Source organism: Daktulosphaira vitifoliae, unplaced genomic scaffold (assembly GCF_025091365.1).
Source record: "Daktulosphaira vitifoliae isolate Bord-2020 unplaced genomic scaffold, ASM2509136v1 Scaffold_2, whole genome shotgun sequence".
NCBI lineage: Eukaryota > Metazoa > Arthropoda > Insecta > Hemiptera > Phylloxeridae > Daktulosphaira > Daktulosphaira vitifoliae.
This window is the reverse complement of record NW_026099573.1, coordinates 12,468,236-12,487,602: the sequence shown is the minus strand read 5'-3', so window position 1 is coordinate 12,487,602 and position 19,367 is coordinate 12,468,236. Positions and strand designations below refer to the sequence as shown.

General features: G+C 25.9%; 2 protein-coding genes across 9 annotated transcripts in view; one reads left to right on the top strand and one right to left on the bottom strand.

Moving 5' to 3' along the window:
* LOC126900031 (uncharacterized) overlaps positions 1–19,367 on the bottom strand; it is a 238,638-nt gene that overhangs the window by 208,329 nt on the left and 10,942 nt on the right. Inside the window, exons 1-2 of one of the 6 annotated variants that reach the window (XM_050675395.1) lie at positions 3,067–4,009; positions 56–1,192 (exon numbers count right to left, since the gene is read on the bottom strand). The exons of 2 other annotated variants lie outside the window; for them this stretch is intronic. In XM_050675395.1, the coding sequence (XP_050531352.1) occupies positions 376–1,192; positions 3,067–3,950 (1,701 nt within the window). In that variant the 5' untranslated portion in view covers positions 3,951–4,009 and the 3' untranslated portion in view covers positions 56–375. Of the gene's footprint in view, positions 1–55; positions 1,193–3,066; positions 4,010–19,367 lie in introns of those variants that run through there. 3 more of the 6 variants (XM_050675405.1, XM_050675404.1, XM_050675394.1) reach the window with 3 other exon arrangements.
* Positions 4,278–19,367, top strand: part of LOC126900030 (uncharacterized) — a 34,867-nt gene continuing 19,777 nt past the window's right edge. Inside the window, exons 1-3 of one of the 3 annotated variants that reach the window (XM_050675393.1) lie at positions 4,278–4,446; positions 8,648–9,447; positions 14,226–15,289. In XM_050675393.1, the coding sequence (XP_050531350.1) occupies positions 8,729–9,447; positions 14,226–15,042 (1,536 nt within the window). In that variant the 5' untranslated portion in view covers positions 4,278–4,446; positions 8,648–8,728 and the 3' untranslated portion in view covers positions 15,043–15,289. Of the gene's footprint in view, positions 4,447–8,529; positions 9,448–14,225; positions 15,290–19,367 lie in introns of those variants that run through there. The other 2 variants (XM_050675390.1, XM_050675392.1) reach the window with 2 other exon arrangements.

Here is a 19,367-nt window from a genome sequence, read left to right as displayed (position 1 = left end):
CACAATTTCATACTAAATTTAAAAACTATAATTAGTATTTATTCATATATTATATTTTAAAATCAAAGAACTACTAATCAGGATATAATTAAAGAAATAAGAGTTCATGTTGCTTTTAAAATATTTCACCAATTTCTCTAAAGGAAACACTATCTACAGATTTGCATCGAAGCGTTTCTTATGATAGTGATTTTAATCACTGTCAGATATCATCTATACTTATCTCATCTATGCCACGTCTATACTGTGCCTCGACCCCACTGTGCTACCGTTTTTTTTTATATATTATTATGGTTGATTAAAATAAATTAAATCTTATTCAGCTTGTTTTATATAATGAAATCAGATATAAATGTAGAAGTATACAAGGAAAACTTATATTAAATCTTTGAACCCTAAATTTTCGTAATCAGTGTCAATAATTTGATTACAATATATATTTATATGTGAGCAAATAAGTTCATAAACTGGACCATCATATTTAGTTGACTCCTTCAGATTATTAAAATAAACTCTTAATGTTTTAGCATTTCCATATTTCTCCAAAAATTCGCAACGACATTTGAATAAACCACCCATTTCACTCCTTAAACCATTTTTTAATTTTTCGTGGGTATTGCATAATTGGTTAAGATATGCTTTTGCTTGTATTTCATTCATTGTTTTTGTGTTTTCATATGGACCCATATTTAGAGCTTTCAAATCATAAAATAATTCCGTTATAATAGTTGCTGGTATATGCAAGCAATTATGGACATTTTTAGAATACTCCCAAATACTTGATTTTTTTAATATTGCCAAAGCAGATAATAAAGATTTTAACATGTTAACAGACAACGATACTGAATTGCGCAGTTGATGTATGCATTCTACATACTGTTTATTACATATGTTTATGATACTTTTTAATACTTCATTTTTACATAAGTTGATTATGTAAGCCAATAAACGTTCATATTTAATAAGTATTTCGGCATATCTACACCTCAATAACTGTTCAAAGTATTTTTCATTTTGCCCTAAGTTTCTATAATTCAATTTAGTTTGGAATAATGTACTCGCGTCTAATTTTGTACTATTTTCTAAGACAATCTTAATATTCGTAAAAGGCTCCAAATAACGTTTTGAAAATAATTTGTTCAGTGAAGCAATCCTATGTTCGGTATCAAAAACTGACACTGGGGGTACAAGTCTACAAACATAAAATTATTTCATTGTTTATGGTATAGTAATTTTATAAAATTTGATTTATTATTTTTTTTAGGGAGTGAGGCACAGGTGTTTTATTGATCGTAAAAAAACCATTAGTAGAAAATAAATAGACAAATGGGACAATAGAGGAGATTTTATATACGTAAAATTGTATAAATATGTTATTTCTAAAAATTAATAAAAAATTTAAGTTTAAAATTTTTGATGATGTCATTTGTTAATAAAAAATTATATATAATACTATTAAAATATACATTTGTTTCAATATACACGTATTATTATTTTATTTAGTATATAATATGAAAATTATTTTCGTAATATAATCAATTTTCCTTAATTTTTGTATAAAATATTATGTTGTATATTAACCTTCCCTGTCAGATCCACGGGTTATTATAATTACACGGGTTATAAACAATTTATAACTTATAAACTTTTTGAATGTTTTGTTAGATTATACCATAAAGAATAAGAATAAAAAATAGTAAAAGTATTCTTTATGTAATTTTTAGTATTGATAAATATGCATTTGTAAAAAAAAAAATATATCAACCAAAATAAATATAGGATTAAGGGAGGTAAAAAACTTCAGATAAATTAACGGAAATCTATTAAATACATAGATAATATTTATGTATTTACAGAAATTTTATAATTATTATCAAAGCAAAGATTTTTAACGGATTTTTGGATAAGTAGTTAATAAATAAGAACTAGTTATCATTAATCATGATAATCTTAAACACAATGTTTTTTTTAAATATAAAGTTTCTTTAATGCTAGACTTAATATCTTCTAAGATAAAAATAATATTAAAATCTTTTTAATTTATCATTAGATCAAATTACTAGTATTAACAATACGTGTCGGAATTCATCAATTAATTATTATTGATGTAAGCCTAACGCTAAATAGGAAATACATCTAAATAATATAAATAAAAGTACATTAAGAATTCCGTAAAGAAGACATTTTTTTCATTAGTACTGTTCGATACCTGGAAATTATTAAAATTACTGTCGTAAAACGCTTCGATGCTTATTGAAATATTAAACAAAATTTAACTGTCATCCAAAAAAGTCATGTTTTTGTAATTTAGTAGCTGATAACTCATAGAGGAGAAGTTCTACAAATCTAACGACAATTCATAATACCTATGAAGTACATATAATTTTATACTTAAATACAAATTAATTTTTAATGAATCATTTTGAAGTTTGATAAATTTTGATTTTTTTATGATTTTTCTATGGTATTATACGTTAGTATGTAAAGGACAGGAGTAAATATTATCTTTTTACGTTATTTATTGAAAAAAACACGTAATATTTATTAATTAAGTATTAGTAATTTTTATGGAAAATAAATCGTGTACTGCTACCAGTACGTAGAAATGGGACAAAAAAAGCAGTTGCACTCCTCCCCGTCCTTGAAATTTTGATTGATAAATTTTCTCAATTTTTGTGTATTATATAATTTTACAAAAATAGTTTTTTTAATTAGACAATAAAGCAATTTTATTTATATTAGATTGTATTATGAAAATTAAGAGCATTGTATTTATAGATTAATAATATGTAGGTTTGGTTTTTTTAATGAATATATAGATATTTCATATTATAAATAATATATAAATCTACCAGAAAATTGTTTATAAATATAGCACTAAGATGTGATATACGTTTCATAATCTTTTTACGTATTGTTGAACAAAATCAGAGAGCGGAAATAATGTATATACAGACTTAGAAATAACACGACTAAGAGAAACAATAGTTTTTCAGCTACGTATTAAAGCTAAACATAATCATTATAACGTTAATACGAAAACATTTTAGTAATTTTTAATTTTACCCAGGTACAGTTGGATGAAATAATTCTTGATATCCAAGATTATCATTATCATATTTGATAGCTTCATTATAACACATTATGAGATCGTCATAAATAAATTGAACATAACTTTTGTCCTTTTCTTTCTGTAATGCGTATTTATCGTTATACTTTTCTAGTAAATATTTATGAATAGAATTACTAGTCAGATTGCTGGCTGTATCTAAAAATTGAAGATTATGAAGCATATCAGTTACTGTAGCATGGAAATGTTTGATATTTAAAAGATCCTTGCAGGCTTCATCTGTGTCAAAATGTCCATTTGATTTAATGTAAGTAAACATACATGGTTTTTTCTTTGATGAATTGTATGTATAAATAGTATGTATCTCATTAATAATAGTAATTGGGGTTACATATTCATCAAATATAAATTTTACATCCAAGTTTATGATAAATGTCAAAATATCATAAAAATTTTCAAACATACCACTTGAATTACACACAACATCTTGAACTAATTTTGTACATTCAATAAATTTGTCAAACAATTTTTTATTGTAATAATTTTCACATTCACCTATCATTGCCTTTATATAGCTGTCATATATTTGCAATAATTTGGCATATCTACAGTTCATTGAAATTACTATGGAGTTGAATATTTGAGCATTAATATCTATATTATCTAATGATATGTTTAGTAATTTTATAGAGTCGTCTGTTATATTTTTATTATGCCATAAATTTAATGTCTCTTGAAGTTGGTGATGATATAAAATGTGTTTTACTACTTCAAATAAATATAACTCGAAATCATAAGAAGTACAATAAGTTGTTAAAACATATTTTAAACTCCATAAATTTAAAACACTAAAATAAAATTTTAGATTCATTTTGATCATACAGTAGAGACAAAGATGAATATAGAATAAGTAAAAGTAAATGACAGAATTGTTATAGTATTCCCTTTATTTTAAGAAAAACGTTATTTAAATAATTACCATTTATCAGTTACTTAACTCACTCAACAACACTTACTCAACGTTATTTTTAATTTGTATGACTTCATTTTTTTTAATCTTTTCTGTATTATTAATTTTATTTTTATTCCTATAACATTAAGATTTATTTACATATGTTTTAATGGGTTTACCTACTGTAGTTTTTTTTATGTTCATATTTTAACTTAACGATATTTCAAAAGTTTTCAATATGTATCACAATTTTGAAATATTATCTTCAGTTCCAGTATTAATATGATATATTTCAATAAATTACAGTTTTCATAAATTTTTTAATAAAATCATCCCATTTTGATGTTATAGTATAGCAGTATTCAGGGGAGATCCAGGGTTCAAATTTTTTGCATAATTTTAGATTTAATTCGAAGCTGAGAAGGTATCAATTTTACTATAACGTGTTTTATTTTTTTACAAAATGTTTTTGTTTAGATTAATATATGGTTAGATCTTATATAATTACTATTTATAGTAAACTTATGAAAAAAACCAGACTTATTACATATTTTGTATTTATATTGTAATAAATCGGTTCAATAGAAATACTTATCATTTTTATGTAAATTTGTTATTTAAATAAATGATACAATTAAAATATTCATATCTATATACCTTATAGTTATATCCTATTGTCGTTATATTCCCATTGCTTTTCATTGCGCATCTTACATTTACTAATGAAAAATTTATAATTATTATTTTATATTACTTGTATATAAATAAATAATGTATCTGTCACAGTAATTAAAATATTTTACACTTTGTTTTAGTAATTGTATACATCTCAACTCAACCATTATTAACCATGTGTTTTATCTTAAAATAAGAATTGTGTAATGTTTAATTTTATTATAATAAAAATATAATCATTAAAAATGCTGACGACAATGTCCCAAGATGGGGGTAATTAACAATAATATTAAAAGTCTTAGTTCTGCTTGCACATCCGTGAGCCAACAAGCGAGTCGCACTTTTGAAGCTGTGAATTCAATATATAATTCAGAATTCTCTTGTCCAAATTATTTCTCTTAACTAGCCGCAATCCCGTGTTATCGACGGTAAATTTTAATGCGATATTTATATATAATCATTTTGTGTCGAGATTTTATTTATTGATACAAAAAGAGATATTATAGAAATAAATAGAAATATATATATACTTTATTGTTCAAATTTTCGGACTCTGCGATCCCAATAAAAATATAAATATCATATTTTAATAAACAAGTAGTAAACCAGATTAAATCATCATATTGCTAAAGTGAAATACTAAGTAAAAACTCTTATATTTACTTTTATTTTGAGTTACTACACTATAGTATTTTATAATAATCGATATTCAAAAATATTGGGTGCCTAGTTTCACCTATGATTTTGTCCGCAGTTTTGTTATTGAATTTCATTTTAACCTACTTTTTCTCAGCTCTTACCGTACTGATTCCATTTAACGATACGTCAAAAGATCACTAATTGTATCTAGTCGAAGACATTACCTTCAAAAATTGAAAAAATTTCCCTCGTTCCCCGTAAATGGAGGAAACCATCAAAAAATTACAAGTTTAAAAATCGCTAATTTTTGAAATTTTTTTTTCTTAAAACTGTCATCAATTTTTTAAAAATGACAAAATCGATATAATTTTTTTTTATAGATGCATGATGTCTTTACTTATCATTTGGTATATTTTTTTTATAAATCTGATCCTTTACCTGCCCACGGGGGGGATTTAAAATACAACTTTTTTACAATACATTACTTTTTCAACTTAACTTTTGAAAGTGTTCCGGAAAGTCTGACACTTTTATATATATCTTAAATTAAAGATAATGTAATGTACTTTATTATGGAAAAAAAAAATTCGGACTTTATTTTGTCTTCACGATGAAAATGGCTATCAAATGCTATTTTTGTGTGAAAATTCTCGATTTTATTTTTTTTATTTTTAACTTTATAATGCTATAACTTATTGAAAAGTGTATAGATCAGTACAATTTTTTTATGAGATATAATATTTTTTAATAATCCCTTTTTCATTCGACATACTTTATTTTAATCAGGATATTAATAAGGAAATAGCAGATCATGCAGCTTTTGGTATAATCCACCAATTTTTTTAAATTAAACACTATCTAAAGATTTGCATCGAAGCGTTTTTTTTTATAGTGATTTTAATCACTGCCAGATATCATTATACTTGATCCAACTATGCTACGTCACCACTGTGTCACGATCCCCCTGTATTGGGTTTGTTTAATTTTAACTTTGATGCGAAGCTAAAATGACCCTTTACCTGCCCACAGGTGGGGATTAAAAATAGCAACTTCTGCACAAAAAATTAACTTTTTTAACTTAAGTTTTAAAATATTCTGGAAATACTCCGAGTTTCAAAAATATATTAGAATTAAGTTAATGTTATGTACTATAAGTCCAAAAAAAAAAATTTGTCCCAACGATTTATCTTTTATGTGCAAATGGTTCCCGTAGTTAAAAAAACATTCTATTTTTGTGTTAAAATTCTTGGTAGTGTATTTTAATTTATTTTAAAATACCTTATAAGGGGGTACACTGATTTTCATAAATATTATATAAATCTAATTGACATAGAATATAATATTAAACTCATTTCGATTTTTTTTTCTTTAAAGTCAAAAAAATTAATTTTAACAGTTTAAATTTTGATTCAGCTTAAATTGTCGATTTTATCAAAAAACGAATGTGACAAACGATTGCCGATTCAGTAAAAATCATTGCCCGTGGCAATATTTTTTTTGGAATTTTTCCATAATTCTTTTTAGTTAGAATTTCGTTTTTCAATAATCCATCAATTTCCTAAAATTAAACACTATTTACAGATTTGTATCAAAACGTTTCTTATGTTAGTAAATTTAATCATTAACAGATATCATCTAGTCCCAACTATGCCACGCTCATACTGTACCGCGACCCCAATGTGCTACCGTTTTTACTTTATAACACTATCATAACTTTTGCAGTACTAAAAATGATCAAAAGAAGTATATTTATGACTGATGGATATTCTTTGTAGACCATTTATTCATAATTAACAATAAATTATTTTCTAAAATGTTTTGTACAAAACCCTTCGATTTTTATACACGTTTGCCATAAAAGTAACAATTTCTTTATAATTTTTAATAATTTCTTCATGAAAATAACGGAGAATTAATTTATATAATAATAATTACAAACTTTATCGAATTGTACGGCTAGATGATCTAGACGTACTTTACATTAACCTGATTAGAATTAATAAAACCATAGATTAAATAAAATTTAATTTTGTATAGTTATATGCTATAATTGTGATAAAACTAAGTAATATACACAAACAGCAAAAAATGAAAATCTTAACGTCTATCACACACTTCGTGTACAACATTAAAACAACTCTAAATACAGCAGGTGTTTAAATTTAATCATGACAAATATTTCGTTTATTATGTTAGTACCAGACACCAATTTTATTACAACAAGATTTAATATTAGGTATTAAATTAATAAATTTCGGGGCCTCATCAAATTATAATGGTGGATAGAAACTGCAAGACAGTTGTGCCGTATTGCTATTCAATATGATTGACTGCATTAATAAACCTATTAGCACCTCATTTTTAGTCATTTTTATATTAAATATTGTTTATTTAACATTTACTTCTATAAAAAGAGTATAACTTATAGTTTTTCTCAATTATTATTTTTTAATTATATTGAAAATGTTTTAAAAGTGATACCGATTAATACATAGTTATATGATTTTACCTTTGAGAGTGTATTAAAAAGGTATCACAGTATTAATAATATAAAAATGTGTCCAACACATTTTAATAAACCCATCCCAAAATTTCATTTATTAAAATTACAATAATAAATAATAAAATAGTAAAGTATAATAAGAATCCAATAGACTAGCATTTTTTGGATTAGTATTGATTTAAGATAAGTCCAAAATATGTTACGTTAAATTTATCGCTAAATTTATAAATCTCCCTGAATACAATCATGTTATAACTTCAAAACCGACTCTTTTAATCAAAAAGTTTACGATAACTATAAGTTTTTGAACATTTCTCTTTATTTGCGGGACTGAGGAAGATTGATCAAATTTACGTAACTAATAGTTTGAACTATTTACTTTTTGAAATTTTTTTATGTACTATTCAACAAAATTGATCTATTTAGAGCAGCAGTATTGGCGAATACAATCCCCCCAAAAAACACAGCAAAATAAAACCATTTATTACATAATCAGCTGTAAAAGAATGTTAGAGAGTTAAAAATAAAATAATAATACAGCAAGTTAAAAAAAATCAAAGCCATAAAACTTAAAAATAACGTTGAGTAAGTATTGTGTTAATTGATAAATGTGAATTATGTAAACAACAATTGGTTTAAAATAAAGAAAATACTGTACTAATACTATCATTTAAAATTATACTAATTTTATATTCAACTTTATCTCTATTGTAAGATAAAAATGAATCTATTATTTTATTTTAGTGTTTTAAATTTATGGAATTTAAAATATGTTTTAACAACTTATTGTACTTATTATGATTTCCAGTTATATTTAGTTGAAGTAGTAAGTCATATTATATATCATCACCAACTTCAAGAGAAATTAAATTTATGGCATAATAAAAATATGACACACGACTCTATAAAATTACTAAACATATCATTAGATAAAAATAATATAGACTTAATTGCTACAGCTCCAATATTCAACTCCATAGTTGTTTCAATTAACTGTAGATATGCCAAATTATTGCAAATATATGACAGTTATATAAAGGCAATGATAGGCGAATGTGAAAATTATTACAATAAAAAATTATTTGAAAAATTTATTGAATGCACAAAATTAATTCAAGATGTTGTTTGTAATTCAAGTGGTATGTTTAAAAATGTTTATGATATTTTGACATTTATCATAAACTTGGATGTAAAATTTATATTTCATGAATATGTAACCCCAATTACTATTATTAATGAGATACTAACTATTTATACATACAATTCATCAAAGAAAAAAACATGTATGTTTACTTACATTAAATCAAATGGACATTTTGACACAGATGAAGCCTGCAAGGATCTTTTAAATATCAAACATTTCCATGCTACAGTAACTGATATGCTTCATAATCTTCAATTTTTAGATACAGCCAGCAATCTGACTAGTAATTCTATTCATAAATATTTACTAGAAAAGTATAACGATAAATACGCATTACAGAAAGAAAAGGACAAAAGTTATGTTCAATTTATTTATGACGATCTCATAATGTGTTATAATGAAGCTATCAAATATGATAATGATAATCTTGGATTTCAAGAATTATTACATCCAACTGTACCTGGGTAAAGTTAAAAATTACTAAAATGTTTTCATATTAACGTATTAAATTTATAATGATGATTTTTAGCTTTAATACGTAGCTGAAAAACTATTGTTTTTCTTAGTCGTGTTATTTCTAAGTCTGTATACAGATTATTGCCGCACATAGCAATAAAATATTTCTAGAATATTTCTTTTTGATATTAAAATATTTCTAAAATATAACCAGAATATTTCAAAATATTCTCAGAATATACATTAGTAGTGATTTTACATTATCACAATATATTAAAGGTATATTTCTAAAATATTACAAAAAAAATATTTTGACAATATTTTGCATAATATTTTATGAATATAATAAAAAAATGTTGAAAAAAATTCAAAGGAACAATCCGCTTCATGGGATTTGAATCTCGTTCTTCGAATTCTAGAGGCACACGCATTTTCAAATGACTCATAGGTTAGCGCAATTACGAAAAGATAAAAAAGGCTATTTTAGGTAGTTAAAATTTTTTGTCATTTTTCTACGTTTATGTGGGGTATTGGAAAAAATTCAATATATGTATATTTTATTTTATATATTCAATTTAGATTAGATTTATAAAACATTTTTGAAAATCGGTGATCTCATCAACATGATTTCCTCTTTGTAAGTTAAAAATTGACCTATATTATTCGTAATAAAAAAATATATTTTAAATAATAAGATATAATTGCACTGAAACCAAAAAAAAAAAAATCAATCGATAATTCTGCAAATAATAGCAACAAAGGTTTTTTTATTTTCTTAGCTTGCCTAGCTTAATTGAATTAGGCCAATTGAAATTGATTGAAATTAAAGAAAACAGTTGTTTACTTATTTAGGATTTTGGAATAAGTATATGTAATACATAAGTATTATATAACTAGATTCCAATAACATCCAAGAGTGTAACTAAAGGGAGGGAAGGTAATGGCTTTCCCACCTAAGTAACCTCAGTTGGCCATAAAGATATATATTTTTAATAAAGGATGTTTCAAAAAGAACGCCGGATTTGAAAGTGCTATAAAATGAATTTATTTTCATAAAAAATAAAACTATTGAACTAAGATCTTGAGGTTTAAACATGAAAAACAATATGCCCTCCCCTACTAGCCCTGCACGCAATAACTCTGTCCATTAAATTCTTCATAGCCCAATCACACACATCTGCATCGATTTGGCCAAGAACACGTTGAATTTCCGTTGAATTTGAGTTCCGTCACATTTTTAAGTTTGTTTTCGGTATGGAAATCTCGCACGAAGGAGTGCAATTTTTTTTGCTGAAGTGTGGCACGTTACACCATCCTGTTGGAATCAAAGGTTATCGATGTTCATTTGATCCAATTGAGGTCATAGGAAATCAGTGAGCATTGCTCGGTACCGAACTCAACTGAATCACACACAAGAACCACATTTGCCTCACTCCGACCACTTCGAGTACGTCCTGGGCTTTTGATGTCTTCAACTGAAACACTTGCTTTGAATTTTGTAACTAAACGACGAATAGTTAATTCTTTTGGAGCATTATGATCCCTAAAATCGTACGTAGTCGGCGAATGGTGGCTGCGAAATTTTCACCGATTCTATAAGTTTGGAATGAACAAAATTCGTTGTTTTGTAGTATACTTTTCCATGGTAACACAATTAACACAATTACTAAGAACAACTAAATTCCTTGACAACACAAAACCTCAATAATAATAGATATCAAAAATTGCAAAAACAATGCTGTCTACAACAAACAAATAAAATGGCGACATTTTCAAATTCGGCGTTCTTTTTGAAACACCCTTTATTTAAAAAAAGTTGTCACACTGTGAATCGACCCCACTGTGCTACTGTGTTTATATAGTTATTAACTGATGACATCATTAAAACTTTTAAACTAAAATTGTTCCTTAATTTATTGTAATAACTTATCCGTACATTTTTACACTCCAAAAATCCTTATATCGTATTTTGTTTATTATTTTTATAATTTACATGTTTTGTCCACAAAAAATTATAGACGAAAGATTATTGCTCTTGAACCGTTCAGAATTTTTTTTTATTTTTGAGTAATATAAATGTGTATTTTAAATAAAAGTAATGTAATAAAATTGTATAAAACTACTATATATATACAGAGAAACAGTATGGTCGTGTTGGTAACGCGGCAGTGCTTGAATTTCACTGTCTCGTGATCGAAACTTGGGTATAGGCGCTTTCTTTTACCAGCAATAGATCAGTTTGGTAATTGGAGTCACAATCTTTCTCTCCGGCGACAGACTCCCATCCTGGAATACCAAAGGCTAAGAAACCTCCTTATTTGGGGAAGGCATTAATAATCTAACAAAACAATAAAAAAAAATATATATATATATACTATATATGAAAAGGCTCATGCTAAAAGGTTATCAGTCCATTTTTGTAAACTTTTGTAAAAACAAAAAAAAACACTTGCAGACAAAAGTTGAATTAGATTCATGGCATTACTCAACTGAATCATTTATAATTTATTTTATAAAATTTTACAAATTCATTTGTGTTGCACAAATTTTGGCAAGGATTTTAGATGTGTGAACTGGAGCCTTTCTTGAATGAGGAAGGTAGCCAAAAAAAATTTGTTGGATTACTTCATTTAAAAAATTCAAAATCATTAAATTTCAAATTTATTTTTATAAAAAATCATTATAATAAAACAAATTAACGTAAGTCTGACGTAATTTCAGCTTTGAATTTTATTAAAAAGATGAAATAAATTTAAAAAACCCAGCACAGTGAGGTCAAGGCACAGTGGAAACGTGGCATAGTTAGGTGAAGTATAATGATATATGACAGTGATTAAAATTTCTATCCTAAAAATCGCTTCGATGCAAATCTGTTGATAGTGTTTAATTTTAAAAAATTGGTGGATTATTCCAAAAGCTACATGATCTGCTATTTTTTTATTAATATCCTGAATGAAAAAGAGATTATTAAAAAATATTATTTCACATGAAAAAATTGTTTTTCCTGTTTCCTTATTTATATCCTACAAGTTTTATAATTTATAAGTGTAATATATTAATAAATATATAAAGGGAAATAGTTTTATTTAAAAAAAAAAGTATGTCAAATGAAAAAGGTATATAAATAGTATTTATCATAAAAAAATTGAATTGATCCATATATTCAAAAAGTTATAATATTATAAAGTTAAAAATATAAAAAAGAAATTTTTACAAAAATCGTATTTTTTTTATTAACTTTGATGTCTGTTTTCACCGTGAAGACAAAATAAAGTCAGAAATTTTTTCCACAATTAATGATACCAGATAAGCTTTAATTTAAAATATATATATAAGTGTCATTATTTCCAAAATCCTTTCAAAAGTTAATATTTTGTGAAAAAATTGTCATTTTAAATCTCTGCCATGGGCAGGTAAAGGTAAGATTTATAAAAAAAATATACCAAAGATAGGTAAAAACATCATGCATCTTTTAAAAAAAATTATATTGATTTACTATTAATTACACATACTTGTATCTTTATTTCAACAATGTTTATTATATATTTTATTGTCACTGTACTTGATCCCCGTGGGCGTTTACACCAAATAAATAAATAAATAAATTTATTAATATTTATTATTATTTCAAAAAATGAACATTTTATTTTATCTTATAGTAAATATTATAAACTTTAATTTGGTATATGGTTTAACGCATGCATGTCTTTCCAGAACATTGTCAAAAATGAACTTTTCTAAATATTAATTTGAAAATTAAACCCACTTCTATGAAGTGGGAAAACTTTATTTTTTCAATATGAGTAAATTTTTATATGGTCCTATGTCAAAATTATTTTCAAAAAAATGCGTTAAAATTGAACTATTTTAAACAAATAAAAGCCACCAATGTTTTAAATTTTTAAAGTGTCAACAATTGGGAACTACCTTAACATTTTACAAAAGTGCATTGTAGACATTATTTAAATAATTTATAGTTTAATAGATAATTTTATAATTATTATTATTTTAATTTTTTAAACAGTAGAAACATGCTTACCCACAATCAGATCCTACACTTTTTGCTGGCTTTATGATGCCTTTTGTATTAACGTTTATATTTCGTTTCCACATTGTCTTGTCAAAAACCATATTATTTTTTTATGTTTTATGTTGATTCATCCATAATCAAATCACAAGTTTCTCTGATCAATGATTTTATTTATTTAAAAATATATTACAAACTTTCAATATATTATGTTGAAATAGTTTAAAAACTCTGTAAAACGTGAATCAACAAAACAACATTTCAATAAACAAAATAAATTAACAAAGTAGTAAAAACTGATCTTATAACAACTAGTACTATTAGCGGTAGACATTTGTTTCGTGCAAAAAATATGTCAGTCCTGCACTGATGACATTATAACAAGAAACTCCGTTTATCATATGACGATTTTATTAACAAGGAATGTTCACGCGAGTACCTCATAGCATGAATATGTGTGTCAAACCTGCTAGAATTAAAAAATAGGAAAAAATAAATTTTAATAAAAGTGAGCCCATTCATTTATTGTCTCTAAATTTATCTTAAACCTTACAAACTTGAATCTTTATTGCATTTTGTCTATTATTTTAATTCATCGTTGTATGTGCATAAAAAAGATAAAGTTTTTGTTCTTGAATTTTTTAGGACAATTTAAATTATTTTTGAGTAATATAATTGTGTAATTCAAAAATAATAATAATTTAATAAAATTTTATAAAATTACTATGCAATTAGAATGTAATAATTTTATGCTTATAGACTTGTACTGCCATTGCAAGTTGATGTTACCGAACATAGGATTGCTGCGCTAAACAAATTATTTTCAAAATGTCATTTTAAGGAACCTTTTAAAAATATTAATATTGTCATTGAAAATGGTGAAAAATTAAACGCGAATACTTTATCACAAACTAAAGTGAATTTAATAAACTTAAAGCAAAATGAAAAATATTTTGAACAATTATTGAGGTGTAGGTATGCCGAAATACTTAAATACTATGAGCGTTTATTGCATAACACAATCAACTTATGTAGAAATGAAGAAATAAAAGGTAATATTAACATATATAGGGAAAGGTTTGTAGAATGCATAAACCAACTGCGCAATTCAATATCGTTGTCTGTTAATATGCTTAAAACCTTATTATCTGCTATGGCAATACTAAAAAAATTATATATTTGGGAGTATGTCAAAAATGTTCATAATTGCTTACATAAACCAGCAACTATTATAACAGAATTATTTTATGATTTGAAAGCTCTAAATATTGGTCCATATGAATATAACAAAACGATTAATGAAATACAAGCAAAGGAATATCTTGACCAATTATCTAAGTCCCACGAGAAATTAAAAAAAGGTTTGCGTAGTGAATTGGGTAGTCACATGAGATTTCGTTGTGAATTTTTAGACAAATATACAGATACTCTAAAATTAAAAAAACTGTGTGATATAAATTTTCCATCCAAACATGATGGTCCAGTTTATGAACTTATTTATTTACATACAAATAGATTTTGTAATGTAATTATTGAAAATGATTATGAAAATCTAAGCTTTAATCATTTAATATAAATATTATTCATATACTTTTTTTAAAAATGTATTTCTTGTAATTTATTTTTAAACTTATATAACGAATATTATCATGATATGATACTTCAATGAGACCCGAGCCCTTTTCAATTATATTACTATTACTCGACTTGATTAATTATTTATAAATTACTGGAGTTATAAAATTCCTTTTAAATGTTTGTTAACTCATAACTTATAGCTTTTTGTAAGTAAAGTAATTTTGGGGATTCCGGAGTATAGTTTGGATTTTAACCACCAGTAGGCGCTAGTATTGCATGTGGTTGTCATCTACCGTAGTGATGAGGGTAATTGAAACCTAATGTACACTGACTTTCAATATCCCAACGTAAACTATTAAAGCCAAATCCAACGTCAACTAACGCTAATAAGTGATTAATGTAATAATCACCACCGTTCTGAATATCCTTGACTATTCTTAAAACGACCCTACCATTGCACTTTTGTAATAATATTCATATCAAAAAAAACTCTATTGTAAAAACCATTACAAAGCAGTACTTCAAGGTCGAGTAGTGGATGTAGCTGCCGCCACCTTAATGTTCTTGACTATTCCTTCAAAAAACCAGTTCGGGCCTGTTAATTCGTAAGTAAATATTAAAACATTGATTTAATCGAACGAGACATGTCCGTAATAATTTTTTTTGTTCGTAGTGCAACGTAATCGTTTTCTTAGAATCGTACAACTCTCATTATCCATGTGTTATAAGACCCTAGAGAATTATGCCAACAAAATGTATTGTTTTTTAAGAAGAACAAGTACATCACACAATCCATAATCACGTTTCACGCTGCTCTTCGTAATTGTGTTTCAAATTCAATTCGTCTTTTTTAAACAAAACTATAAGTTGCAACATCATATCGTTCATCGGCATGCAAGATAATCCTATGACTTACTATTTACACTATAGAGTATATGAGTTAAGTGGTTTAGAATGTTCTTCAAACAATATAACAAGTTACACGACATTCCGTTTGTGTTTGCAATGAACAAACATTACAATGCGAAAAATCTTGTCTTTTGCAAGCGGGCTTTTTAATAATAATTCGGCCTGTAACAACAACGTGGTTTGCCACTTGCATAACTAGCTATAGTAGCAAGGGTCGCCACCACCTAGGCGAGGTGTCACATCTATCAGATATGATTACCGGACCATAGGTGGAATTTAATTTTAAGTTAATTAAAAGTATAATCTAAGTTAATATGTCGTTATATGGATAAATTACTATAATACCTCATGGTTTATTAAACACAATTATAACAATTAAAGTTGTTTGTGGTTGATATGTAAAATATATCGTAGCCCGTGTCTAGATTAAGGAATAGGGATAAAATACACGCGAGTAATTAAGTTACTGGCGCAATAAAATAAATATTACAATTGAAATTAATAAGGAAATTTAATTTAATTGTTAAAAAAAGAAAATTAAGTTAAACATGGACAAAAATGCGAATGCATCAAAAACCATGTCTACAAATAAAGGCAATACAAATAAAATAAAATATTTAAACAAATAATATTACAAACATCACGGACGGTATTGGAACACATCCGTTAATGTTAACCGGAAATTAATGAAGAACACCAGGAGCGATCTGGACACTCGCTCCTTAGCGTTGGCTAGAAGGAAATGGAAACACGTGCTCTCCACACATAAACAAAATTAAGTTAATTTACAATAAAATAAAATGAAATAAAATAATTAATAAAATATAGCTCATTACATAAATATAATATAAAAAAAAAAACGATACCCGGTCTCCGAAGAGACCCATCCGATGGTCTGGATGCTTCGTCGAAAAGACCTGGCCGTTCGCCGTTGGCGGCTCTACTCCACCATTGTACAAAAAGTGTCGATCAAAAAATAAACGTGTGCACTAGGGTGGCCCTCAAAAATCGAATGTCTTTTTTTTCTTTACGCTACCCCTTAATTTTTTTTTAATGGTCAAAAAAATGAGCTGTGCAAAATTTGGGACCGATCCGTTAAGGTTAACCCGTGCCCCCGGGCCTATTAAGTTGAGTCGAAGAGTCAAATTTAAAAGAAATAACTGATCTATGTCTCATAACTTTTTTTTCTCTTAACTTAGAATAATAAAAGTAAAACTCAAGTAAAGGAAATTTTACAAGAAATTCAAAAATAATAACTTCAATGTTGTTTTCTCAATAAATAGCCCACAAAAACACTACATACAGTAAAAAACATGTAAAAGTCTTAAAATACGTTATAACTGATTTTGTTGATTTTTAATTATTTATTTTCATTTTATTTTTTGGAAAACGCATTTTCGTTTAAAAAAAGAATCTAGAAGTTTAATTTTTTATGCCAAGTACGATAATTATATTAGATTTATTATTTTATGGACAGTTAATTAATGATTAATTACAAATTTAACAAAATTGATTGTATTATTACATTTTGTCGTATCAATATATCAATTTTGGTTTACTGAATTACTTTAAGATAGTACCAATTATATTATTATTAAAGATAAGTATATTTGAGTTATTTTCGACAACTGACATAATTTGTGTCGTATAAATGCAGCAGACAATTTGTGAACACGTTAAATATATTTTACCTGTTTATTATTATAAATTAAATGATACGTTTTAATCACAAATGTACAATACTTTTAGCGTCTTTTAAAGTATTACGAACTAATATTTATCTTATTGGTAATTATTCCCACGAAATAACTGGTAGTAAGTTACCATCAAATTTACAACTATTTAATCTGAACACTGATTTTTTGAAAATTGATCCATCATTTTGGAGTGCGAACAACAGTTACATAAATGCTTTAAATACTATAAGTAAATTACGAGTCATTAATGATACAGCCTAGCGTGGCATCAAATTAATCTAAGACTACATTAATATATTAACTACAAATGAAGAACAGAAACAATACGTTTTACAAATAGTAAGTAATTATCGGAAAAATTCCCTAATTGTAAAAAAAGTACATTATCAAAATATATATATTATAATATAATTTAATTATTGCTAAAATATTTTTTTTAAAGTTATTATTATTTAAAAAAAAAATAAATTAAAAATTGTTAATAACAATTAAATTAAACTGTTAGGTTTGTAATTAATCATTAATTAACTGTCCATAAAATAATAAATCTAATATAATTATCGTACTTGGCATAAAAAATTAAACTTCTAGATTCTTTTTTTAAACGAAAATGCGTTTTCCAAAAAATAAAATGAAAATAAATAATTAAAAATCAACAAAATCAGTTATAACGTATTTTAAGACTTTTACATGTTTTTTACTGTATGTAGTGTTTTTGTGGGCTATTTATTGAGAAAACAACATTGAAGTTATTATTTTTGAATTTCTTGTAAAATTTCCTTTACTTGAGTTTTACTTTTATTATTCTAAGTTAAGAGAAAAAAAAGTTATGAGACATAGATCAGTTATTTCTTTTAAATTTGACTCTTCGACTCAACTTAATAGGCCCGGGGGCACGGGTTAACCTTAACGGATCGGTCCCAAATTTTGCACAGCTCATTTTTTTGATCATTAAAAAAAAATTAAGGGGTAGCGTAAAGAAAAAAAAGACATACGATTTTTGAGGGCCACCCTAGTGTGCACCCTAGCACGGTCAATGACAGAAGAAAAAATAGAGAAGAGTCAACACCGATCTAACGGCAATTTCAAAACGATAACGGCCAGTCTTTTTGGAAGGGATCAATACTGATAAACAATTCGATTTTTAATTATATTTCTCTTTTATCGCCTTATCTAGCGGTCAGCGATAAAATAATGAGTGGTTGACACCGCTGTGTTAGAAAAAGGTTCTTTTGCGCGATAAAATAAATAAGTAGACATAACAAAAAATCATAAACGGTCCACCTTCGAATTTGTGATGTTGCACTTTACACTATCCTTTTCACTACCAAAGATTCCATAGATGAATTATTGGGATTCAAAAGAAAATGTCAATGAGAAATATGTGTCACAACACTTGATGAACATATTAAAAGTGAATTATATATAAGTGAACTATAATTTAATTACAATCTCATTCAACGACGGAGTACCCTGTCAGATTAACGAAATTTTTCCTGTAGTCCCGTCTGGTTACACTATTATTGAAGTGCCTAAACATTTGATTTATTATACGCTAAACAAGTCTATTTCAGAAGTAAAAATTGTTTTGAAGTATCAAAAACAACGTATAATACGAATTAAAAAAGCAATAAGTTAAATCTCCCAATAAAAAAAAAAAACGAATTACATAACTTAATTAAATTATCTTAAGTTTTTCGTATCGATTAGATAAACT